This window comes from Sorghum bicolor, chromosome 8, assembly GCF_000003195.3.
Source record: "Sorghum bicolor cultivar BTx623 chromosome 8, Sorghum_bicolor_NCBIv3, whole genome shotgun sequence".
In the NCBI taxonomy this organism is placed as follows: domain Eukaryota; kingdom Viridiplantae; phylum Streptophyta; class Magnoliopsida; order Poales; family Poaceae; genus Sorghum; species Sorghum bicolor.
Window position 1 is genome coordinate 48,474,635 of NC_012877.2, and position 25,578 is coordinate 48,500,212.

General features: G+C 45.7%; 2 protein-coding genes across 2 annotated transcripts; both read right to left on the reverse strand.

Annotated features, from left to right (window-relative positions):
• On the reverse strand, positions 12,222-15,362 carry LOC8064093 (NAD(P)H-quinone oxidoreductase subunit U, chloroplastic). Its single transcript, XM_002443165.2, has 5 exons — positions 14,997-15,362; positions 14,307-14,368; positions 13,272-13,361; positions 13,059-13,193; positions 12,222-12,517 (listed from the first exon to the last, which is right to left on the reverse strand). Exons 1-5 carry the CDS (start codon positions 15,316-15,318, stop codon positions 12,422-12,424), a joined length of 705 nt encoding a protein of 234 aa, XP_002443210.1. The 5' UTR covers positions 15,319-15,362; the 3' UTR covers positions 12,222-12,421.
• On the reverse strand, positions 20,143-21,300 carry LOC110437588. Its single transcript, XM_021466063.1, has one exon. It carries the CDS (start codon positions 21,298-21,300, stop codon positions 20,143-20,145), a length of 1,158 nt encoding a protein of 385 aa, XP_021321738.1.

The following is a 25,578-nucleotide window of genomic DNA, read 5'->3' on the forward strand; positions in this document are numbered from 1 at the left end:
TGCCAATTGTTGTGTCCCATCTACAATGCATCAGTGCTTGGTTCAGTGGGTAGGTGACAAGATTGAGATTGTCCCAGGAGATTCTTCTTATGTTATCGCATCGGCAGAAGCGGATACTTACGAAAGGACCAGGTGCATTTCAGGAGAAGTTTGGGAGAAAGATTTTCTCAAAGTTGCCGATTATGAGATTCCACCGATCCAAGCAGTCGGTTCTGACGACAGTTTTTAATGGATAGATTCGCCGATGATGGAAAATTAGGCCAGGGATTCACATCGGCCGATGATTTGGTAGAAGTAGATATAGGTAGTGGTGATAGGCCTAGGCCTACTTTTATTAGTGCTAAATTAGATCCTGAGTGTAAGTGACAATTGACTAGTTTGTTAAAGGAATATAAAGATTGCTTTGCTTGGGATTATACAGAGATGCCTGGTTTAGACCGATCAATTGTTGAACATCGGTTACCCATCAAGTCTGGATTTCGGCCACATCAGCAACCAGCCCGCCGATGTAATCCTAACATTCTACCTGATATTAAGGCCGAAATCACTAAACTTATTGAAGCTAAGTTTATTCGGCAGTGTCGGTATGCCGAATGGATTTCCAATATTGTTCCGGTTTACAAGAAGAACGGGAAGCTTCGGGTGTGCATTGATTTCAGGAATCTTAATAAAGCTACACCGATGGATGGATACCCAATGCCTGTCGCCGATCTACTGGTTGATGCTGCGGCTGGCCATCGGGTCATCAGCTTCATGGATGGTAATGCAGGTTACAATCAAATATTCATGGCAGAGGAGGATATTCCAAAAACCGCATTCAGGTGTCCTGGTCATGTTGGACTATTTGAATGGATAGTCATGACTTTTGGGTTAAAGAATGCTGGTGCTACTTATCAAAGGGCTATGAATTTTATATTTCATGAGTTCATCGGCAAGCTCGTAGAGATTTATATTGATGATGTGGTGGTTAAGTCTGGAGATTTCTCAAAGCATCTTGCCGATTTACGAAAAGTGTTAGAGTGCACAAGGAAGCATGGATTGAAGATGAATCCCAACAAGTGTGCATTTGGCGTATCGGCAGGGCAGTTTCTTGGTTTCATGGTACATCAGAGGGGTATTGAAATTAGTCGAAGATCTATTGATGCCATCAATAAAATAGTGGCCCCTACCAATAAAACCGAGCTCCAATCCTTGATCGGCAAGGTAAATTTTATCAGAAGATTTATATCGAATTTATCTGGGAGGATTCGTGCTTTCAGTCCTCTTCTTAAATTGAAAGCCAATCAAGAGTTTGTTTGGGGAGAAGAACAGCAGTTGGCTCTGGATGAAATCAAGAAGTATCTAGTAAATCCTCCAGTTTTAGTTCCACCTCAATAAGGGAAGCCCTTCAGATTGTATTTATCTACCGATGGATCGGTTATCGGTTCAGCTTTAGTTCAAGAATTTGAAGGGAAAGAAAGGGTAATTTATTATTTGAGTAGGAGGTTGATTGATGCTGAAACCAGGTATTGGGCCATTGAGAAACTATGCTTATGCTTATATTTTTCATGTATCAAGCTGAGACATTACCTGTTATCGGCCGAATGCACTGTTGTTTGCAAAGATGACGTGGTCCGATACATGCTATCTATGCCGATTATGAGTGGTAGGATCGGTAAATGGATTTTAGCACTGTCGGAGTTCGATTTGCGTTACGAATCGGCTAAGGCAGTCAAAGGGCAGATTATGGCCGATTTTGTGACTCAGCATTGCGGTCTAGTGGAAACCTTGGAAATTGCACCCTGGACGCTCTTCTTTGATGGATCTACCTGTGACCGGGGGGCAGGAATCGGCATTGTATTAGTTTCTCCTAAGGGGAGGAAGTATGAGTTTTCCTTGCCGATTGTTGCTACATCAACAAATAATCAGGCTGAGTATCAAGCTCTGATCAAGGGATTGGAGTTGTTAAGGGAAGTTCGTGCTGATGCTGTTGAAATATTCGGGGATTCTATGTTGGTTATAAATCAATTGGCCGGAAGCTATGAATGCCGAAGTGAAGTTCTCATAACCTATTTCGAGAGAAGTATGCAACTGTTAAAGGAATTCAAGGACTTCCGATTGGAGCATGTTCCCCGATTGCATAATGAAGACGCTAATCGGTTAGCTCAGCATGCCTCGGGATATCAGCCAATGATTAATGCGACATCGGCAGTCGGTGCCGGTGATTGGAGGAAAGAAATTATTGATTATCTAAAAGATCCATCCAAAAAAGTTGAAAGACGGGTTCGATTTCAGGCAACCAAGTATGTGCTCCTTGAAAATGAATTGTATTATCGAACTATCGACGGAATTCTTCTCCGATGTTTGGGTGATGATGAAGCCAGAAGTTTGATGGGGGAAATCCATGAAGGAGTGTGTGGAGCGCATCAGTCAGCTTTTAAGATGAAGTGGATGATTCGAAGGAATGGATATTTTTGGCCAACCATACTTGAAGATTGTTTTAAATATTTCAAGGGATGTCAAGGTTGTCAAAAGTTCGGTAATATCCAGAGAGCACCCGCATCGGCTATGAATCCTATAATAAAACCTTGGCCGTTCCGGGGATGGGCCATCGATCTGATCGGCCAGATTTATCCACCGTCTAGCAAAGGGCATAAGTTCATTCTAGTTGCCACTGACTATTTCACTAAGTGGGTCGAAGCTATTCCTTTGAAGAAAGTCACATCGGCCAATATGATTGATTTTGTGAAGGAGCATATTATTTACCGATTTGGGATTCCCCAAACGATTACTACCGATCAGGGCACCATGTTCACGTCAGGGGAGTTCGATGAATTCGCAATCGGTATGGGAATTAAAGTGTTGAATTCTTCTCCTTATTATGCTCAAGCCAATGGGCAGGCCGAAGCGTCTAACAAAGGAATTATCAAGCTTATTAAACGAAAGATTGAAGAAAATCCTAGGCGGTGGCATACATCATTAAATGAAGCATTGTGGTCTTATCGGATGGCTTGTCATGGATCGACCAAGGTATCACCCTATCAATTGGTGTATGGACATGATGCCGTGTTGCCTTGGGAAATTAAGGCTGGATCTAGGCGATTATCTTTTCAAGATCAATTAACTTCCGACAATTATGCCACTTTGATGACCGATGAATTGGATGATCTAGCAGGGCATCGGTTAAAAGCTTTAATGAGTATAGAAGAAAATAAGAAAAGAATTGCTAGATGGTATGATAAGAAAGTGAAGGCTAAAGAGTTTGCCGATGGGGATCTGGTATGGAAATTAATTTTACCAGTTGGGACCAAAAGCTCGAAGTTTGGAAAGTGGTCTCCTAATTGGGAGGGTCCTTATCGGATAAGTCGATCGGCTCCTGGTAATGCCTACATTCTAGAAACCCTCGAAGGAATTGAATTTCCCAGAGCATTAAACGGCAAATATTTAAAGAAGTACTACCCCAGTATATGGGTCGATGCATAGAAGTTTAGGTGCCGATAACACTCCTATCGGCTGGAGCCAAATGCTTGGGAACAAAACTTGGTGTTTCAAAAGTTTAGGCGCCGATAACAGTCCTATCGGCTAGACTAAAAGCTGAGGAAGCAGGAAAGCGCAGATACAATGCCGATGGAAACTCTATGTGTTAAGCAGCGTCTGGATAGCCGATATAGCACGTAGCCGAATTTGGTTGGCTGCTTCTATCTCCTTGATGTCATCATCGGCAGAACCTTCTATCGGCTTTAGCTTCTTCTTCAGTTGGAGTGCCTTGCGACCATGAACATTTCGCTCGTGCTCAAGAAGCCTGATGGTCTCTGGCAATTGGTTCTCTTCCTGTTGGGCTTGGGATAAGGCGTTCTCCACTTCCTTGAGTTCCGCCAACAGGGATTCTCTTCTTGCCGATAGATCGGATATCTTCTGCTTCAGCGCATCTCCTGAAGATTTCAGGATACCGATGTTCTTGTGCTTCTCATCGGTCAGGAGTTTCTCTTTCCTCATTTCATCGGAGAGTTGAGTCTGAGCGGCTCTATCGGCAAGACGCCGAGAAGCTCTCTGGTACTGCAGCTGGCGACTCTCCAGATGAGCGGCTTGGAACAGGATTTCTTCGACGTCGGCCGGGATTTGGCCTCTGAGAGTTCTGAATAGGGTCTTGGTAGGGTCGGAGTCATCGACCAAATGCGCTGTATCCTGGTGAAGGAGAGCTGACAATTCTTCCAGCCTGGCCCTGGTCTCTGCCGATGTAATGCCAACTGTCTGGGAAGAACTTGCTTCTTCGCCTTCTTCTTCAGAGAGATCGATGGCGAAGGAAAACAGGCTATCAGGAGAATCTTGTTCCTGGGAGGGAAAGCAAGGTTAGCTCATATTCGGAGAATCGGCAAATGGTGCCGGCGGTAAACAGTGACTTACTTGCTTCAAGGCGATCTCTTGCCTTAGACTGGGAGGTGCTGACGGAGCTGCGGACTGACCGGCCAAAGATGCCGATGGAACTACAGGTTGATCGGCTAAGGTTGCCGATGGGACGATATCGATTGAAAGAAGACAAGAAAGGTTATGAGACTAAATGAGAATGAGTTCATCGGCAACGGTATTGTTAAAGTATGTTACCTGGAGGGGGAACAACGGTTGTCTGAATCGGGAGAGCCGCCGATGATATAATTGGACCCACCGGACTAGTTGTTTGTTCACCCACATCAACTGATGTACCTTCTGTTTGAGGCTCTTCCTGCTGGGATTCTTCCATCTGTGGTGCATCCTGCATTGGTTGGGGAGATGGCGCTTGCTGTGTCTGGACTTCTGGAGAAGAAGGAGAAGACTCTACTGGGATTGGAGATACCGGAGGAGGAGGAGGAGTTGCCACTTTTTGGCGTTTCGTTTCGGCCCTGGTGCTCTTGACACTCTTCCTCTTTGGCTGGCTGGACTGGGTGGCATCGGCACCTTGACGTGTGACCTTTGCCGATGCACTGGTTTGCTGCAATAACGAACAAGGGTTTATAAGTATAAATAAAGCCGATATAAAGATAGTCAGCGTAAAAGATAAAGATTTGACAAATTGCCTTGAAAGCCCGCGCCAGAGTGGGAGCAGCTACCGTTGGTGATGTCTGGGTTCTCCTGGTCGTAACTTTCCTGAGGCGCACGCCCCGATGCACGATGGAAGCCAGAGTGGGAGCATTGTGGCCGATTGAGGAAATCGGGCCTGATGGAAAAAAGTCGATCGGCTTGCCACTCCTGCTAACCAATGGAGGAATATTGTCAACCTGCAAAAGGAATACAAGGGTAAGCTGCCGATAGAAGTAATAGTGAGAAAATGAAACGTTGGTTTGAGTTACTTACAGTGTCATCGGGAACTTCGTATTCGGGGTCAATCATGCCGCGGTATGAAAGTGCCGATCTGCAGAATAGATGCTCTTTCCATTCTGCCCACCATAACTTGTATGCCTGAGTGATAAAAGCAGCCGGAACCCATTCTGACAGATCTACATCTACATCGGCGTTTGGTGGTAGTTGGGCTACTCGAGTCCACTCAAGAAGGTTGTTGATGGTTTCTCTGGGTTTTATCACATCGGCATAGGGAAGTGCAATCGGCAACTGGCCGAAAGCTAACTGGCGAGCTAATGCCGATGGATTGTAAAATTCGTAAGTCTGGGGAGAAGTTTTCGTGCTACCGAAGAAATTCACTGGAATGGCTCTGGGAGTCACAATTGCCATCATCGCCTCATTGTCCCTATCGAGAGCTTCATCAAATGGATTGAAGGTCAGAGGGAGCATGCTATCTGGGTCATCATAAGCCAGCCATGGTCGTTCATCTCTGGCCAGACCCTCATATAGAGTCTCGAAGAATCGGCCGATCTGATCCGGATTATTCCCTGAACCGGGTAGGACTATAACGGCTTCGCCAAAGTTCAAGGGGGCACGCGTTGCCGATTCCTCTTCACCCAACACATGATTTTCGGCTATATCTCTTGGGAAGTGCTGTGAGAACAAGTTGAAATCAAGGCGCTTATGCAGGTGCAGATTGAGCCACATATTAATAAACCACCAGGGGCCTCCCAAGTTGCCGATGGATTGGCCAAGCAGGAGTTTCTGGGCTACCTGATGAAGAAGGTGGTAAACAGCGCTGAGCAAATATCGGCCGAGAGGAAATTGGCCACCGTTAGCCAGTCTTTCTGCTGCCGATAGATAGACAGAAGTCGGTCCTGCCGATCGACCACAGAATACAAACTTGTCCAGCCACATGTTCAGAAAGGTGGTTTGCTCCTTTATGGTGACAGACCCTCTCCCGCGGTACTTCTGAATGTACCCTGACCAACCGCCGATAGCGCGAGTCTCCACTTTGGCACTGGGGGCAGTATCAAAAAAGTGGGTGCTATCGGCAGAAGATATATCTAGCCCAGTGAGCATGGCTACATCGGCAAGGGTAGGAGAAGCAGGGCCGTGGCCAAAAACAAAAGCATTGAGGGTGTCTGACCAAAAGTAGGATGCAGCTATCAGCAGTGACTCGTTCCTGTGCATATCGGCAATGGATAGCCTAATGCATTGGGCTAGCTTCCTCTCACCCCACTGGACTTCATAAGAATTGCTGACCCTCAAGAACCAGTCTTTCCACCCTACGGTAGGGCTGGGCCAAGAGCGAAAAGTGTCTTTCCACAGATCTAAAGAAAAGTTTTCAGCTCTAAAGGGGATCCTATTGGTTTCTGCGTTGATAAGATTGGTTGGATCTGAATCCCCTAGAGGACCGAGACATTGAAGGTGTGGTTGATCGGTGGGGATGACAATTTTATTGGACAACTCCTAGTGATTTTGGGGGAATAAAAATACAAAGAAAAAGGAAAAGAAGAATATTCAGTAAGATGAATCGCGGATGAATAGGAATAAAAAAAATATACACAGAAGATGAGATGGAAATCTGACCTCAGGGACGACGAAGCCAATGGCCATCTTGTCGTGAAGAGGACGTTGGAGGGCACCGGAGTTGATGAAGAGGAGTGCTTGTCGGAGGTCTTGAAGGTTGTAAATGGCGCCGCCGCTGGAAAAGTAAAGTTGGATAGTAGAATGGTGTGATGGGGAAGGAGTACCCAAGAAGGAACTATTTATAGGACAAGATGGGCAAGGGCAAATCCGACTTATCTCTTTGCCGCATCCGAGAAACCCGAGGGTACTCAGGTGGATATGGTAACTGTTCGCACGGTAATCCAGGGATTGTGCAGGTGATTTGACGGGAAGCGATCATTATCTGAAGATATTTTACTGTGCGAGATCTCCTGGTCGGTCCATCGGCGATATTCTATAACGGTCATCTTGCCGATGGGCGGATATAGGGGAGGTAACCGTTTTTGCGAATATCCTGGTCAGATCATCGGCAGATCTTTGTAACGGTATTGTTGCCGATGTACGACCAAGAAAAGTGCCCGTTTAGGAAGTTGGGGATTTCGAGGAATCTGCGGAGAATTAGGATCAGAGTTGTCCAGATTGAGGTTGTCGGTTACCAGATTAGGAGCATTGATTGCGGGAAAAGGCATCATTACTGCAGAGAATTTCGGAGCATTAATAGTTTTATACTCCGAAACTGGGGGGCATGTGTTGACACCGTTTTTGGGCACGTGTCTAGGATGGCAGGATAAGGTGGCAGTACGATGCGGGTTACCGATGAGGATGGTTGCCGATGAGGGAGGAGTTGAATGTGACAGGCAGTAATATGGTGCCGATGGCTAGATAAGAAAGTCTGCCGATGACTATGGCAAAGGATCTGCCGATGATGCAGAGGAGTCCGGAAGCTGCCAGTTGTCATGTGGAGGAGTCTCGATTTGTCACGAGGAATAGTTTGTTATTTCCTTAATTATTTGCATCGTTTTGTATACGGATTCCGTGTAATTTGGAATTCGAATTCTAATCATGTCTGGTTGTAGCTCTTTGGGCAGGGTATAAATATAAACCCTAGGGCCTTGTAATAAAGATCAAGAAATCAATCAAACACACGTTTTTACTCATATTCCAGCATCTACTTTTTCGACGACTTCGTCATACTTTTTCCTTTTATTACGAGTTCTTAGGAATTCGTCGACTTAAGCTCGGCGTGTTCTCGAGTTCCGCGTGAGTACCTCTTAGCCGTGACGTCCGGGCGCATCGCTGTTGTCAGGACTAAAGTATTCGAGTTATCACCTTTGCCGATAGTAAGGTCAAATCGGCTGGCACGCCTTAACGTTTGAATTGGGTATTAGCCCTTTGTGTTTGCAGACCAGTTTTGCATCAACAGATACCCACGTGCTATGTCTTTCTTAAATACAATGATTTGCAAAGTAAAACCGTGTGAGTTGTGAGAGTGAGTTATGTGGGATTATGAAAAGGTTAATGGACAAATTAGAATGGTGATTACCCTAGAGATGGGATGGGCTGGGTCCCTTTGTGGGATGCCTCAGAGTTGTGGCTTGTACCTTTTGTGGTTAAGTATGAAGATATATATCTTGTCTTGATTAAGAATAGAGTTGATGATTTATCTTGTATAACTCATTCTATCGTACAACCACTCAACCTTATACACGGCGAGGCTTAGTCTAAATCTTCCTAGTTGGTATGACAATACCTAGGGTAGATGTGCAATGGGACACTAAGAGATCTATGTGGAATTTAAGAAATTGTATGAAATGTAATTAGCACTATGGAGAGGGTAATGGCTTTGATGGATATGTGCTTACACAATGGTGTTGAGTTACAATATCCTATTTACATGAAAAGTGTATGTAACACCCAAAATTTTGATTTCAATTAATAGGAATTAATTTGATTTATTTAGGTATTTTTGTGGGCATTCGAATCTAGCAAACAAATAATTTTGTGAAGATTAAAACTCATCATAAGTTTAGAGACGTGATTTTGCATTCATGCTGGAGCATAGATATTTTTGTATTGTTTGTTCTAGTTTTAGCTTAATTGTTTTGCTTCAAAAAAACTCTTTTAGAAAATGTCTTGGAAAAAGAAATCAGAAAAGAAAAAAAAGGGGGGAGAAGCCCCCTGGAAACCAGCCCAACCGCGCCTCCTTTCCCCTCTCTCTTCGGCCGGGCGCGGCCCAGTTTCCCCACCCCGGCCCAACAGACCAGCGCAGCGCGCCCCCTTCTCCCCTTCTCTCCCTGGCGCTCGGGCCCCACCTGTCAGCGCGCACTGTTCCTCTTCTACGTCGTGTCTAAGCCGGTTTCCTCCACCGAATCCTCCCCGATCCTGTTTTGGACGGGATTTGCCTCCCCCGTACCCCTATAAAACTCCCAAATCCACCCCGCAGGTTCCCTTTTGTATCCTAGCCGACTAATTCGAGCCCTAGCATTGGGTTTCGACTGGTTTTAGATCTCACCGGCGCCTTTCTCCGCCACCGCGAGCACCACGTCTCCTCTGAACGCTCTCGACCCGAGTTCAGCGCCTAGGTGAGCTCGACCTTCTCCTCTATCTCCCCATGGCCTTGGCTTCGTTTTTGGTGCACAGTTTCGCAGAAACGGCCGACTTCGGCGAGTTTCGAGGCGGCGGCCATGGCGCCTCCGCGGTCCGCGCCGGCGCGCAGCTCCGGCCGGCCGTCGGCCACAGCGGAGCCCCGGGCGCTCCCAGCCGTCAGATCGAGGATCAGCGGCCCAGAATAGAAGTTACCCCTTCGAGGTAACATTTTCTAAAGAGCCCTTGAAGTTTTTAACTATCGAACCCGCGGTCCCTGGCGCCTTTTACCAAATACGCTTTGCTGTGTTGAAAACCTAAACCGCCTCGGCTTGATTCAAAATGCGCTTTCCACTATTTACAAGTTTGCCATTGAATTTGTTTTGCTCATAAAATGGTCATTTTAACTCCGTTTTTGTCCATTCAAATTTCGTTAGATTCGTATTTACGAGCTCTACATGTTAGAAGTATTTATTCTCTGTTTTGAAACTTTTTATTTCTGCAGTAACATTTAATTAATTATTTCTCTAGGAAAATCTTAGAAAATTCATATCTTCTACGCTTTAATTCCGATTTTCGTGAACTTTACGTTTGTGTGATCGTAGCGCTGCGTAGAATATTTTCATAAACTTTTATCTTTGATTTCTCACTGTTGGTGTAATGTTCTAATTATAGCTTGTTTGCTTTGTGTATGATTGTCTACATTGGATTGCGTGTTGGTGATTGATGTTTGGGAATAGACGGTGAGCCGTACGTTGGTGATCAAGACCAAGCTTTTGAAGACCAGCAGGCTCAAGAGAGCTTTGATCAAGGAAAGTATAACTTGGGATCATCCTTATTACCTATTCACTTATAACTACACATATATATCATATGCATGCTATCACCTTGTCGACCTTAGCAAAATCATAGATGATTGTTACTTGGATTCCTTGTTACCTACTCGATATGCATTTGGTGTAGATGTGCTAGTGCTTGATATAATCCATGATCTTGTAAGATGATTAATAGCTATGCAATGGACGTTAAAAGATGACAAATAACTATATGAGATCTTGTCTGTAAGTGATCACCGGGACAACAGTGCAACCATGAGGGCTATAATGGCTCTGGCTTTAGCTCAGTATGAAGACCTTTTCTAGCTTGTTAGAGGTTATCCGAAAGGGCAGAGGGGCTGAACCGACACGGGTATAGTGCGAGCCCCTGTCCCTAGGCTGCGCGTCATTGTGCCATTCGGAAGGAGGTATCTATATCTGCTCGTAAAGGAAACCTTGCGGCCCTAACATGTTAGACGAACTTTTGAAAGGCTTCATAGGGACCCCTGCCGACCTCCCTAGGAAGGGGGTTAAGAGATTAGCTATCTCGGGCGAAAGGGTAAATCATGACTCGTGGGTAAAGATGTACAACCTCTGCAGAGTGTTAAAACTAGTATACTAGTCGTGCTCACGGTTAAGAGCGGCCTTGGGGGTTCTTGCTGCGACGATGATGAGCTTGTTAAGTTGTTATGTTCATTCGATTATCGTTTATGCTATGAATTAATTATGCTTACACATGATCATGTGATTAATGGATTATTTATGCTACCTTGACATTTGCTATTTAATTATGAATATGTTATCCACTATTAAAAGCTAAGTGTAGTCAAACCAGTGTCAGCTATTTGAGCCTCATGAACCCCTGGTTATACTTGTTGAGTACGATATGTGCTCACTCTTGCAATTTTCCAACACCCCAGGTTATGCTAATGATGATGATTGGAATGAGGACTATCGCTGTGAGTATTAGGTTTGGAGTCAACCAGTCAACAGTGTCCCTGTGTGGAGCTTCCGTCGAGAGTGTTGTTTACTTTATGATATCATCTTTGTATGAGACTATGTGATATATTATGTTCCGCTATGTAATAAACACTGCAATGGTACATTTGAGATTTGTCTACTTATGTGTGCGACTATTTCTGGGGCACATATGAGTCTTTTATGCATCCTATTTTGTTCTTAAAATATGGGTGTGACAGTGTAACAATATCCTATTTATAGGAAAAGTGTAGAACATCCATAGTGTATAAAATCTATCTGGATGGCTATGGTTGCTGTCATAAATGAGTTACAATTTGGTTTTAACAACTAGTTGGGTTGAGATAAGTGCAAACATGAGCGTGTGTATGATTTTGGAAATAAATGGTTGTTAGCCATGTGTTGTGGAAATGGAGTATTTAACAACACAATTATGACAAATCTTTTTTGAAGATACTCTTATGTATGGAGAAAAAATATGTCTTTCACAAAGAGGTTTTTACAAAACAAAACTTTGCATATGTCAATAGATAGCTTTAGAGCAACTCCAGCTGCTTGGCTAAAATTAGTAGCCAAATTCTATTGTTTAGCTATTTTATAAAATAAAAAGCTTCTAAAAAAGAAGAGGCCCACAATAGCCTTGCTATTTTACAAAGTCACATAGCAAGCGCTCATGGTTAGATATATATGGCCATCAAAAATCAAGGGATAACCAACTTTCTATTTTACAAAATCAAATAGTACATCCGTGTACAAATTCTAAAATAGCTTCCACAACAACAATAGCCAAGCTGTTAGAGGCGCTCTTGGGCAAATAAAACCAAACCTCATCTTGATTTATCAATATACATATGCTGATAACCTATTTCGTAAGGTAAAGTTAGATTTGTTGAGTATTTTGTATTTATCCTTGCTTTGTTGTACAGACGAAGATCTAAATTTCATCCCCAAAGTGATGTTTGAGTAAGATCATGTCTGTATCCAACTAAGCCTGCGGCTTGGGACTGCATCCAACTAAGCCAGTGGCTTGGGATTGCCAGATGGATTCACATGATTCTTTATTGTATTATGGTTACTATAGTGGGTGGCGTGGTTTCATCGCCCGCTCCCATCACAGCTAGTGAACTGAGAACATCTGAATGTAATAAATGTGTGTACTAGTCTCCGGACTAGTACGTATAACCAAGGCGTTTCAAAGAGATTATTGGGTTACAATTTATGCTCTTTTTGGGAGAAATTCCTTATTTGTTGAGGGTCACTGACAAAGCAACGGAGAGTATGAACCACGCCAGCAAGAAGTAGCCAACGAGCTTGGTTGGTAACTCATCTTCTGGTTCCTGTTTCATCAATCATGCAACACCTTTAGCTAAGTTACGCACAACAAAGAGCAACACTTCAAATGAATTTTAACCTTTGTGAGTAGTTCAAGGAAACAATGTCCTAGCAGACTAATAAAAATTTGCAACTTCAAAAATGCCATTGCTTGTTTCTGTATCATTAACATGTTGGACCTACGTGTCATCATCACAATCAATAGACATTCTCAAAACAACATCATTAATTCATTAGGGAGTAACATTTGTCCACTTTTTCCATCTTTCAATCTGAAGACAATAAATTCTTTTATCGATCTATTTGTACCAAGTAAGTTACTTTATAGTCAATAATGGGTCCATGAGCCCTACTAAATATAACTATAGCCGGTTTATCTTGTTTTGCAGTAACAGTTTCGTTCATACAATGTTTAGAAGCTACAATTCCTAAGAAAATCATGGAGCATGTTGAGTAAAAAAGTTCTCCAAAAGGAATATTCAAAAAGCTTTTAATTGGACAAGTCATCCTGATAAAACACCAGTTTTGCTTTGAGCTGATGCAAACCTGTGGAGGATCTGGTGCCATCTCCAAAGGATCAACTTGAAATGGCCACACATATCGCTCAGGCTGTCCACTTCTTGACAAGCTCCAATCATATAATCTTCGCTCTTCCTCGGTTGATAGTATGGTAAATGATTCCTACAATGGTGCATATATGATTGAATGACAGGAAATGATTGAAGTGAGGCATCATGAATCTTATTTTAGGCTGAGAACCTTTATGAGGTCATATTCCTTGTGAAGCTCCTCTTCTTCTAGTTCTTTGCTATTTAGTTCTTCACACTTCTTCTCGTAAGCAGCTTTTACCTGTTCAAGGCCAAACTCAGTTACTAAGGGTGTTTGGTTTGAGGAATCACCCCATCCTAGATGAGGTGGTGCACCATGATTTCCTCTCATGATTTTTGGTGGAATTATCCCATTATTAGCTTATGAGGGATGAGGTGGTGGAGAATCAACCCATCTATTCTATCACCAAACAAAAAAGCAAGGGGCAAGAAGATGATGGACCATTCTCAACCAAACGCACCTTAAAGGGTCTTAGTACTCAGCAGAAAGTATCTACCAACTAGTGATCAACAAAGGCAGTTCATAAAGTTTTAAAGCGAACTGAGAGTAAAACAACGTATACAAGTAAAATTGTTCCTGCATGTATAAAAAGGTACAAGACTGACTTTAAATCCAATCTCTGGATTTTATGGTCTCTACGAGCTATGTGAACGAAACACAATGCACTTGATGACCATGCAAACTTAGTTTATGCATATATCTGGTTGTTTTGGACTCTAGAGCTAACTGAATCTCATAGTGTATAATTTAGGCTTTTAGCTTGAATACTCACCAAATATCATGATATAGTTAAAAGTTTCTTTGGCACAGATTCTCATTATTAGAATTGAGTGCTCTACTATACATATTCCAAAATATAGTCATCGTGAACATAACACCATAGCCTAGTTATAGTACTGTCTAACTTTAGCATGGTTGTCAGATGCAAATAAGCTGGCCATAATGGAGCCAGACACTATTATTGTTCAGTACCAACTAGAATTTGCAAAAGCTTACCAGTCTTTTGCATCAATGCCATTGTAACGAGATGCATACTATTTCAGGGGTAGGGCAATAGCACAGTGGTGTCGAGATTGTTTAACTGGTTTATTGCCAGGTCAGGCCTCCATCTCAAGTAGATGCTAAAGCTCATGGGATCCTTTAATAGAAAGAAAAGAACTACACATGTGGAAAATTTCAATCTACCTCATCGGTAGAAGCTAGCCTGGTGACTCCAAGTCTCCCATAGTGATCAGCATCTGTAATTGCTGCAAGTTTGGGGAAATATTGTTAAATACATGTGCAAAGCAGAAACATCCTCCAGAACCGGCATAACATTGTGGCTAAATTAACTTCTTCCACAGGGGAACTTTAACTTCAAATGCCTATATGGGCCACTCAGTTTAGCACTTACTAGGAAGCAGGGTTTCCAAATGAAAGGGGGCGAACGAGCCAATATCCATGTGGCAACTCACTATATACATCTTATTTTAAATTAAATCATCGTCCAAAACTATCCACTAGATGCAATCCTACAATAATTGAATAGGGAAATTAAATCATATTGGTCTACAAACTCATATCGGACTCAAGTTCATCCTCCACAAGTCAATAAGTCTAATCCAAATCGGATATGATAACTTACACCCTATGTGTTCCATATGTGATCTCGACTCATGATCCATGAACTCGCGTCCAACGATACCATGAAGTACGATTTGGTTCCGCTTGCAGCGCCGGGCATATTTGGTAGAGGAAAATATAAATACATCAAAGCACCCCAATTCCCAAACTGAGAATTTTCTAAGCAGCTTCATACCACGCAATTCACGTATCAACAATTACCAACAAAGGAATCGAATGCGTCAAATCAAACGAATCAAGAAACACACGCACCGAGGCCGCGCATCGCCTTCTGCACGTTGTCCGCGGAGATGATCGAGTAGGGCGGCCGCGTGGAGGTCGCGGCGCCTCCGGCAACGTCTGTGCCCGCGTCGGGGTCCGCCACTGCAGAGGCGCCCTCCGAGGCCGCGGCCCCAGCGTCGGCAGCGGCGGCGCACCGCCGCGCGCGGAACGACGCCCCGCCGGCGGCGAGACGGGGCGAGAGGCGGAGACGGCGGAGGCCCAGCGTGGAGTATGAGGAAGCGGAAGGAGATGCGGCGGGCGCGAGGGCGTGTGGCGCTGGCGCCGGAGGGGAGGTGATGCCCACGGCAGCCATGGTGGAGGTGGAGGTGGGAACTGGAGCGAGGCTGCAGAGCGCGGGAGATAAGGGAGGTGGGGAGGGAAATAAACGATTTCGACTTTTCCTTTTCCTTATTCCATTCACATTTAATTTTCAGAAATTACGTACAAATAAATAAAGCAGAATGCTAAGTTTTTGGACCATGATCTTTCAACAACAACAACAACAAAAAGAAGTAATTTTGGGACCATGTCCGCCACTACAGCTGTATTATCCAACACTGAGCTGCATGCCTGCATCGCAGTGGCTGTAATAATATGTTAAGCAGCCATCGAAGATAGGAGGACGAATTTGGGAAAGGGAATAGAAGAACAGCAAGCAGGGGACGGAAGCAGGATTAGCATGGCAGAATTTAGTAGATAGCAAGACGTTTGTTTACAATTTGATTGATACATCCTCTCCTATCAGCTAGCAGAACTCATAGCAGCGCCCCACTCATGCACGCAGGCACCGCTAGACCCCACCATTCTCTACGAGTTACACGGACGTTGGGAAGCATGGAATGGACTGCTGAAGAAGGGGGGAGTTGCAACTTATAAGCAACGGTGCCAATCCAAGCGATCATCTTGAATGGACAAAAGAACTTGTATGGCAACTTTTGATTGGAGCGGGGAGCAAGGCATAAGGTTGGAGCTTCACAAATACTAGATCACGCTGTTTCATATGTGTTCCTTAGCTCGAGAGAGGTGCTGGTGGATCAAATCAGTCATAACTCGACGACCATGAAACCAAGTGGGCAACTCAGCAGATATACCAAAGTGGCGAGGAGGATACCCATATAAAGCTTCAAAGGATGAGCAACCAATAGCAAAACGAGGAGAGGAATTGTACTAGAACTCCGCAAGGGCCAACCAAGAAGACCATTTGGCTAGGCAAGCATTAACGAAGCAGTGTAAGAATGTTTCCGTATAGACTAGTTGAGAGTTGAGACCGTTAAGTTTGATCGTCGTATAGAGGATGATAACCGGAGCTCGTCATCTGAAGCTTAATATCAGCAAGACGAAACAATTCCTTCCATAGGTGACTGATGAAAAGAAAATATGGCATTGTGTAACTGGTAGACATTGTTCAAGAAGACCTTGGACACTCTGCTGTGAATGGATGCAAGAGGGGTAGAAAATGACCATACTTGATAAAAGAGTCAACTACCACCAGGATACAGTTTGCATTTCCAGAACATGGTAAATCTTCAATAGAATCAAGGGAGATGATGTCAGGGACCAACCGTCGTTGGGCCTTATGGGCCGTAGTCCGAGCCTGCCCAGGTGGCTGAAGTCTGTGTCAAATTAGGTGAACGAGGTTACCCATCCAGGGTCCTCGGGTACGTGTTAAATAAGATGGGAACAGCCCCCATCGTGGCGTTTACAGATGCAATCGGTTACAACAGATTGTGAAACAATCTAGGAACCAAACTAATCAACTTGTCCTACAATCTAGGACTCCTAGCCCCTATCACAAGATATCTCAACAACTCTATACAAGATGTACACGCTGTTTAACATACCCCCTCAATCTCAGCCACTAGTGTTAACAAGGTTGAGATTGTCTCTAAATTTCTGAAGCTTGAAGACTGGCAAAGCTTTAGTAAATCCATCCGCCACCTGATCTCCAGAGTTAATGAATCTGATGTCCAGCAATTTTTGTGCTACCCTCTCTCGAACAAAATGAAAATCAATTTCTATGTGTTTGGTTCGGGCATGAAATATTGGATTTTCAGAGAGATATTTAGCACCTAAGTTATCACACCATAACAAGGCCGCAGAAGGATGTTGAACGCCAAGCTCCTGTAGCAATTTTTGAACCCACATCATTTCAGCCGTAGCATTTGCCAAAGATTTGTATTCAGCCTCCGTACTCGATCTAGAGACTGTAGGCTGTTTTCTAGCAGTCCAGGAGATCAGATTACTTCCCAGAAACACTGCAAAACCCCCTGTTGATCTCCTATCATCGATATTCCCTGCCCAATCGGCATCAGAGAAAGCACTGACCAGCATGGACTGAGATGGGCAGATCCTTAACCCAAGATCAAGCGTGCCCTTAACATACCGAAGTATTCTCTTAGCTGCACTCCAATGAACCGAGGTAGGTGCATGTAAGAACTGACATACTTTGTTGACAGCAAAACTAATGTCAGGTCTTGTTAAAGTAAGATATTGCAAGGCCCCAACTAAACTTCTATACCTCGTGGAGTCATCAGTACTGAGTTTACTTCCATCTGCTAAACTCAACTTTTCGGAACTGGGCAAGGGTGTGTCAACCGGTTTACAAGCACTCATGCCTGACCGACGCAATATATCTGATGCATACCTTGATTGAGACAACAGCAAGGACCCATCTTTTCTTTTTACCTCAATGCCAAGAAAATAGTGTGGATCTCCCAGATCCTTTAGTGCGAAATCTGCCTGCAGATCTTTCAACAAAGCACTAGTAGCCTGCGGTGAGGAACTGGCCACAATTATGTCATCAACATAAACCAAGACAAACAAACTATGACCTTTTTTATTATAGTAGAAAAGGGAGGTGTCAGCCTTAGAAGGAGTAAATCCGAGGGACTGTAACTTGCCAGACAGACGCGCATGCCAGGCTCTGGGGGCTTGTTTCAAGCCATAAAGAGCTTTATCTAATCTGCAAACATAATCAGGATACTGTGGATTAACATACCCTGGAGGTTGTTTCATGTAGACTTCCTCCTCCAGTAAGCCATGCAAGAACGCATTCTGGACATCCAGCTGACGAAGTGACCAGACTCTTGACACAGCAATAGACAAGACCAAACGAATGGTTGCAGCCTTGACCACAGGACTGAACGTATCTTCATAGTCCACACCATATTGCTGTTTAAACCCTTTTGCCACAAGCCGTGCTTTATGACGATCAATGGTTCCATCTGCCCTGCGTTTAACCTTGTAAATCCACTTGCAATCTATAATGTTTTTACCTTGTGGTCGAGGCACTAGGCGCCAGGTGTGGTTGCGTTGCAAAGCATCATACTCAGCTTGCATCGCTGACGCCCAGTTTTTGTCGAGCAGAGCTTCACGGACGGTAGCAGGTTCTTCTGACGCCAATTGGGACACCATGCCCCAACGTACCGTCCCGTCTGTGCGCACCTTGGGCTTGACGATGCCACTATGTAGCCGTGTGTCGTGTTGATGACGAGGTGGAGGTGGGGAAGCCACAAGAGTAGCTCCTGTTGTCGACGCCGTAGCGGATCCTCCTGGAGCCGCAGCGGATCCACTCGGCAGCTCCACCTGATGATGCGCGTCGGACGGCGCCACAGGATCAGTCTGTGCGGCCACACAGGTTTCACCAGACTGGAGCGCAGGGTTCTCGTCCGTAGGGGATCCCGAAGAAGACCCCGCCCTGAGTGATGGCGACGTCGCCCCCTGCGCGGACGACGATTGTTGCTGCCCTGACGCCGATCCCGAAGCCGCTTCGCCGACAGATACGCCTGCAGTTGCAGGGCGATCGGCTTCGATTCGGGTGTTGCTTCCGGTGGGGGAGCACATGAAATACCCCCTGTCTTGTGCGTCATATGAATGAGTTGCTCCCTGATCCTGAGTAGAAATTGAGCCTGCAGGTAGGGATTCACTTCCTGCACCGCTAGATGAGTTAGATGAAACAGAACTCAACATCGGACCATTATCTCTTGCGTCCCCAAAGTCATTAGGTGGATTTAAGAGGATATCAGGTAGAAGACTGAGTTCAGCTTTAAGTTGCGCACCAGCGTTAGGATGCATGAGGGCAAAAGGAAACACTTTTTCATCAAACACAACATCTCTGGACACATAAACACGACCTTGAGATGGATCTAGACATTTGTACCCTTTGTGTTGAGTGCTGTAGCCAAGGAAAACACATTGCTTGGATCGGTACTCAAGCTTTCGTGCATTAAAGGGCCGCAGATTCGGCCAACACGCACAGCCAAAAGACCGAAGAGCTCTATAGTCTGGTTGCTGACCAAGGAGACGGAAATAGGGCGTATCGTTATCTATGACTTTTGAGGGTAATCTATTGATTAGAAAAACTGCTGTAAGAAAGGCCTCATCCCAGAATTTAAGGGGCATGGAGGAGTGAGCTAGCAGAGATAGGCCAATTTCTACTATGTGTCGGTGTTTGCGCTCAGCGGAGCCATTTTGCTGGTGGGCGTGTGGGCAGGACACCAAGTGAGTTATGCCAACCCGCTTAAAGAATGGACTCAAGGCCTGATACTCCCCGCCCCAGTCGGTTTGTATGGCCTTGATTTTTCGATCAAATTTCCTTTCAACTAGCTGCTGGAAGTCTTGAAAACATTGAAAGACTTGTGACTTATGACGCAGGAGATAAACCCACACGAATTTGCTGTGATCATCTATAAAACTTACATAATATTGATTGCGACCAACCGAAGTTGGTGCTGGACCCCAAACATCAGAAAAAATGAGATCAAGCGGACTAGCAGACACACTAGTTGATCTCGGATATGGTAATTGATGACTCTTGCCTTGCTGACAGGCATTACACACATGATTATTGGACTCTTTGACAAAGGAAATATTGTTGCGACTAAGCACCTGCCTAACTATGGGCGACGAGGCATGTCCTAGTCTATGATGCCACAAGGACTCTGATGACTTGACAGCGTCGTTTGCTTCTTTATTTGATGACGATCTAGATGATGACAGCAAGGGATATAAGCCTTCTTCACATTTGCCTTGAAGAAGAGTTTTCTTCGTCGACTGTTCCTTGAGAGAAAAATGAGTGGGATAAAATTCAATATAAGCATTGTTATCACGAGTGAGCTGGTGGACAGAAGCTAAACTTTTATGAGCAGTAGGTACACAGAATATTTTTGAGGTGGACTTGACTAGATGGGGTACGTAGAGTAGTATGGCCAATGTGAGTAATGTTCATACCATTCCCATTTGCGGCGTGCACCTGATCGCCACCGTTGTACCTTTCCCTGGTCGTCAGCTTCTCAAGTTCTGATGTGATGTGGTCGGTAGCACCTGAGTCCAGGTACCAGTTGGAGTCGACTCCGTATGAGGTGATGGCAGACGACGCCGATTTGTGTGGTGGTCCGCTGAAGGAGGTGTCGAAGCGCTTGAAACACTTGATGACGGTGTGGCCTTCCTTGCCGCAAAGCTGGCAGAACACGCCAGCTTGGAAGCCACCACCAGGACGACCACCATTGCGACCTCCTCTGCCGCGCCCGGACATGTTGCGGTCGTTGCCTCGGCCTCCGCCGCGAAGTCCGGTGTTGTTGTTGTTGTAGCGGCCACCCTTAGCTGCAAGATTGGCAGACGACTGGTACCGCCCGCCATTCTTCATCTCCATTCTGGACTCGAACGATGTCAATTGGGCAAACAGTTCCCCAACTGAGATCAGTTCGACGCGTGCCGCCACCGCGGACACCACTGAGTCGTAGTCTTGATCAAGGCCGGTGAGGATATAGGAGACCAATTCCTCATCCTCCAGCTTCCGACCTGCAGCAGCCATCTCATCGGCTAACCTTTTCATTTTAACGAAATACTCACTTATGGTGGATGCACCCTTAGTTGCAGTTGACAGGGCCATCCTTGTGCTCATAACGCGAGCACGAGACTGGGATGCAAACATCCCCTTGATGACTTCCCAAGCCTCGGCGGCCGTGACCACCGTGATGGGCATTTGCCCACTGATCTCCTTGCCCAGAGAGGTCAGGATGAAACTAAGAACCATCTGGTCCTTGGCAACCCATGACTCGTAGTCAGGATTGGGCTTCTGCTCTTCATCTTCGTCGTCTTTATTCTTCTTGGGCAGGAATGGCGTTGGTGGTTCGTTGGTGGAGTCGAGGAAGGACATCATCTGAGCTCCCTTCAGCGCAGACGTGACTTGAAGTCTCCAGATGCCGTAGTTGTTCCTCTCGAGCTTCTCGGTCACGGAGAAGCCGTAGGACGGAGCAGCAGACAATGCGGAAGACGAGGCGAGATGAAACGCCATGGATGCTTCTCTCCGTGTGGAGTTGAATGGCTCTGAATACCATGTCAAATTGGGTGAACGAGGTTACCCATCCAGGGTCCATCCAGGGTCCTCGGGTACGTGTTAAATAAGATGGGAACAGCCCCCATCGTGGCGTTTACAGATGCAATCGGTTACAACAGATTGTGAAACCATCTAGGAACCAAACTAATCAACTTGTCCTACAATCTAGGACTCCTAGCCCCTATCACAAGATATCTCAACAACTCTATACAAGATGTACACGCTGTTTAACAGTCTGAAGCTAGAGTACAAAGGCACAAGCAATCCAACGAAGGAGGACCATCAAACAAATTATCACAAAGCATATTACCTTTTTGTTAGCAGCTCAGGAGGCAAGTGGAGGAATCAGGAATCAGGGGAAGGAGAAGCACAGCAGGGGATTGGACCAGGGACGAGTTCTTAGTATTAGGGACAAATTGTTCATTACAATGTTCGGTGATTCCTTCCACAAGTAGGTGCTAGCCTATATAGCAAGACACACACACGTCTTCGGAGCAGTGTCGACCACGCCATCGTTGCTGGATCACTTGGTGCTCCACTCGGGCCCGGAGTAGCGCGGGTTGCCGGTCCTGGACCTCTTTGGCCGGGCTTTGTGTAGCCCATCAGAAGCCCGTGCATCTGCTGTTGGGTTTTGGTTAGGTGTTGCTGAAGTCGAGCTTGACGCCTGATCATTGTGAGCTGGAGTGGCGCTGACATTCTCCCTCCCTTCCGCGCCATGTTGCTTCCACAAACTGGCGCGAGGAAATTGCTGGTGTAGATGCTCCAGATCTTCCCAAGTGGCCAAAGAAACGGGCATGTTAGACCACTGAATAAGACCTTGCTGAATGAACTTCTTACCACGTGCGACGTGACGACGCTGGATGATGCGCTCAGGAATGCTCCATTGGGCAGACGCTGGAGGAAGAGTTGCAGTAATAGTATGGCGAGCACCCACTGCCTTTTTCAGTTGCGAAACGTGAAAGACTGGATGCACAGTGGATGAAGGCGGAAGCTCAAGCCTGTAAGCGACGGAGCCAACACGTTCCAGCACCTTGTAAGGCCCAAAGAACTTGAAAGCCAGTTTCTGACTGCTTCTGTCAGCAACGGATGTTTGCACATAGGGCTGAAGCTTGAGAAAGACCAAATCATCAACTTGAAACTGGCGTTCAGAACGGTGACCATCAGCAGAGTGCTTCATACGCTGCTTGGCTCGGAGCAAATGCTGGCGTATAACTTCAGACATCAACTCACGATCATGCAGCCAACTAGCAATGTCCGTAACTGGTTGCTCATTCGCTGGACTGATGCCAAAATGAGTTGGAGCATAGCCATAAAGTACCTCAAAAGGAGATCGCCCCAATGAGGAGTGCCAACTCGTATTGTACCAGAACTCTGCTAAGTCCAGCCACTGATGCCATTGCTTAGGACAAGCATGAACAAAGCAACGCAAGAAGGTCTCCAAACACTGATTCACCCGCTCGGTCTGCCCATCCGATTGAGGGTGGTAGGCAGTGCTCATGTGCAGTTCGACCTTGGCCAATTTGAATAACTCGGGCCACAGAGCACTGGTGAAAATCTTATCACGATCAGAGACCAGAGCAGATGGCATGCCGTGGAGGCGATAAACCTGAGAGATGAAAAGCTTGGCAACAGTCGAAGCGGTGAAGGGATGACGCAGACTCAGAAAATGGGCATACTTGCTGAAGAGATCCACAATCACCAGAATGCAGTTGTATCCTTCAGACAAGGGTAATCCCTCCACGAAATCCAGAGACAAACAATACCTTCCAGGCACGTTCGGGTACAGGTAAGGGCTGGAGAAGTCCCGGAAGCTTGCTGCGGTCAGGTTTCGCCCGCTGGCAGATTTGACATTCAGAGACAAGTGTATGGACTGCTGACTTCAACCCGGGCCAGTAAAAATGTTGTTTAGCACGCCGGTAAGTGACTGGTACTCCACTGTGTCCCCCAACCGCACTGGCATGCATTGCTTGCAATAATTTCAGGCGTAAGGCAGCATCATTCCCAATCCATAAACGACCCTTGTAACGAATAAGGCCACTCTGCAGAGTATAATTAGGTGTCGGCACAGAGGTATCTGCTAGTTTGGTCAACAATTCTTGAGCCATAGGGTCATTTTCATAAGACTGCAGGACATCAACCAACCATTGAGGCTGAGAGATAGAGATTGCGGCACATTGCACTGCTGGAGCTCTCGATAAAGCATCAGCTGCTCCATTATCCACGCCCTTCTTATACACAATACGATATTGCAGGCCAAGGAGGCGAGTAAAAACCTTTTGCTGCCATGGAGTATGAAGACGTTGTTCTTCCAATTGCACGAGGCTCTTATGATCTGTCAGTATCTGAAATTCAGCGAGCTGTAAGTAACTATGCCATTGCTCGACGGCCATTAGAATCGCCAGATACTCTTTTTCATAGGTGGACAGACCCTGCAAGCGAGGACTCAGTGATTTACTCAGGAATGCCAGAGGATGACCTTGCTGCATCAAAACTGCGCCCACACCTGTTCCACTTGCGTCAGTCTCTATGACAAAGGGCTTGGAAAAATTTGGCATGGCCAAAACTGGAGCTGAAGTCAGTGCTTGCTTGAGGGCCGAAAATGATTGCTCTTGAACCTCAGTCCACACAAACAATGCCCCTTTTTTAAGAAGATCGGTGAGAGGTCGGGAGAGCATACCAAAATGGCGCACGAAGCGACGGTAATAGCCAGCCAATCCTAAGAAACTCCGCAACTCCTTGACAGATGTAGGAGTTGGCCACTGCAACACCGCTTGCACCTTCTCTGGATCAGTGGCCACGCCTTGTTCAGAGATAATATGTCCCAGATAACGCAGCTGCCGCTGAGCGAAGACACACTTAGATAGTTTAACTTGCCATTTGTCCCGTTGCAGTAGCTGCAGCACTAGGCGTACATGCTCAACATGCTCTGCCAAAGTCCGACTGAATATCAATATATCGTCAAAAAATACTAGCACACACTTGCGCAGTAATGGCCCCAATGTAATGTTCATGGCCTTTAGGAATGTAGCAGGCGCTCCAGTCAAACCAAATGCCATCACGCGGAATTCGTACTGCCCGGTATGAGTTTGGAACGCTGTTTTAGGCTCTTCTCCGGGCTTCAGACGAATTTGGTGGTAGCCTGCGGTCAGGTCCAAACTTGAAAACCAGGACGCCCCGTGCAGCTCATCTAAAAGCTCCTCTATCATCGGCACTGGATACTTTGTCTTGACTGTGATGGCGTTGAGATGCCGAAAATCCACGCAAAAGCGATATGTCCCATCCTTCTTTTTGACCAGCAGGACTGAAGATGAGAAAGGGCTTTGACTAGGTTGCACAATGCCAGAGTTGAGCATTTCAGAGATTTGGCGCTCAATCTCATCCTTTATAGCAGGTGGGTAACGATAGGGACGAACGTTGACAGGAGTAGCACCCGGGATTAGTGGAATATCATGAGCAAAAGCACGCTCCGGAGGATAACCTTGCGGTGGTTCGAACACAGACTGAAATTCTTGCAAAAGCTGAGTTATAGCTGGTGGTCGGTCAGAGGGAACCGAAGTGTTGCATTCATCCGATACAGCAGACACTTGAATGACGGAACCAGGAGGTAGGCTGTGTAGCTCTCCTTGCAATGCTCGGGCAGCTCCTTCATATGGAATGACCAACCATTTGTGTGCCCAATCCACCTGTATCGGGCTATACTGAGCCAGCCAGTCCATACCCACCACCATGTCATAGTGTGCCAGAGGTAGTACTTTAGCATCGGTACGAAATGAGCACCCCTGTACTGCCCATTCTAACTGCAGAAAGTTATCCACACAATCCAGAATTTGACCATCAGCAATCTTGACACGGAGGGGAACCACTAGAGGAGTTTGGCCTGTCAACTTTGAGCTCAACGCAAGACTGACAAATGTATGGGAGCTGCCTGAATCCAACAAAATCTTAACTGGCAACCCTTGAATTTCTCCCTGAAATTCCATGGTACTTGCTGTTGTATTGCCATTCAGAGCTGCTAGAGACACTGCCAAGAGAACCTGAGCTTCAGCTAATTCTTCATCAGGCTGACTGTCATCAGAATTGGCCTCATTGTGACAAATATCCCAAAATTCTTGTAGAACATGTAACTGAATGTTCTCAGAACAGCGGTGATCCCGGGACCATTTTTCACCACAATGAATACAGAGACCACGGGCACGGCGGTATGAGCGCAAAGTGTTGAGCCGATCTTCCACACCA

Excerpts from the sequence above, each read along its gene's own strand:
- LOC8064093 (XM_002443165.2), bottom strand. The coding sequence starts at position 15,318 with ATGGCTGCCGTGGGCATCACCTCCCCTCCGGCGCCAGCGCCACACGCC. Across the intron at positions 13,362-14,306 it reads GGCTAGCTTCTACCGATGAG|GTAAAAGCTGCTTACGAGAA; the intron begins GTAGATTGAAAT and ends GGCCTTGAACAG. Across the intron at positions 13,194-13,271 it reads AGGAATATGACCTCATAAAG|GAATCATTTACCATACTATC; the intron begins GTTCTCAGCCTA and ends GCACCATTGTAG.
- LOC110437588 (XM_021466063.1), bottom strand. The coding sequence starts at position 21,300 with ATGGCGTTTCATCTCGCCTCGTCTTCCGCATTGTCTGCTGCTCCGTCC.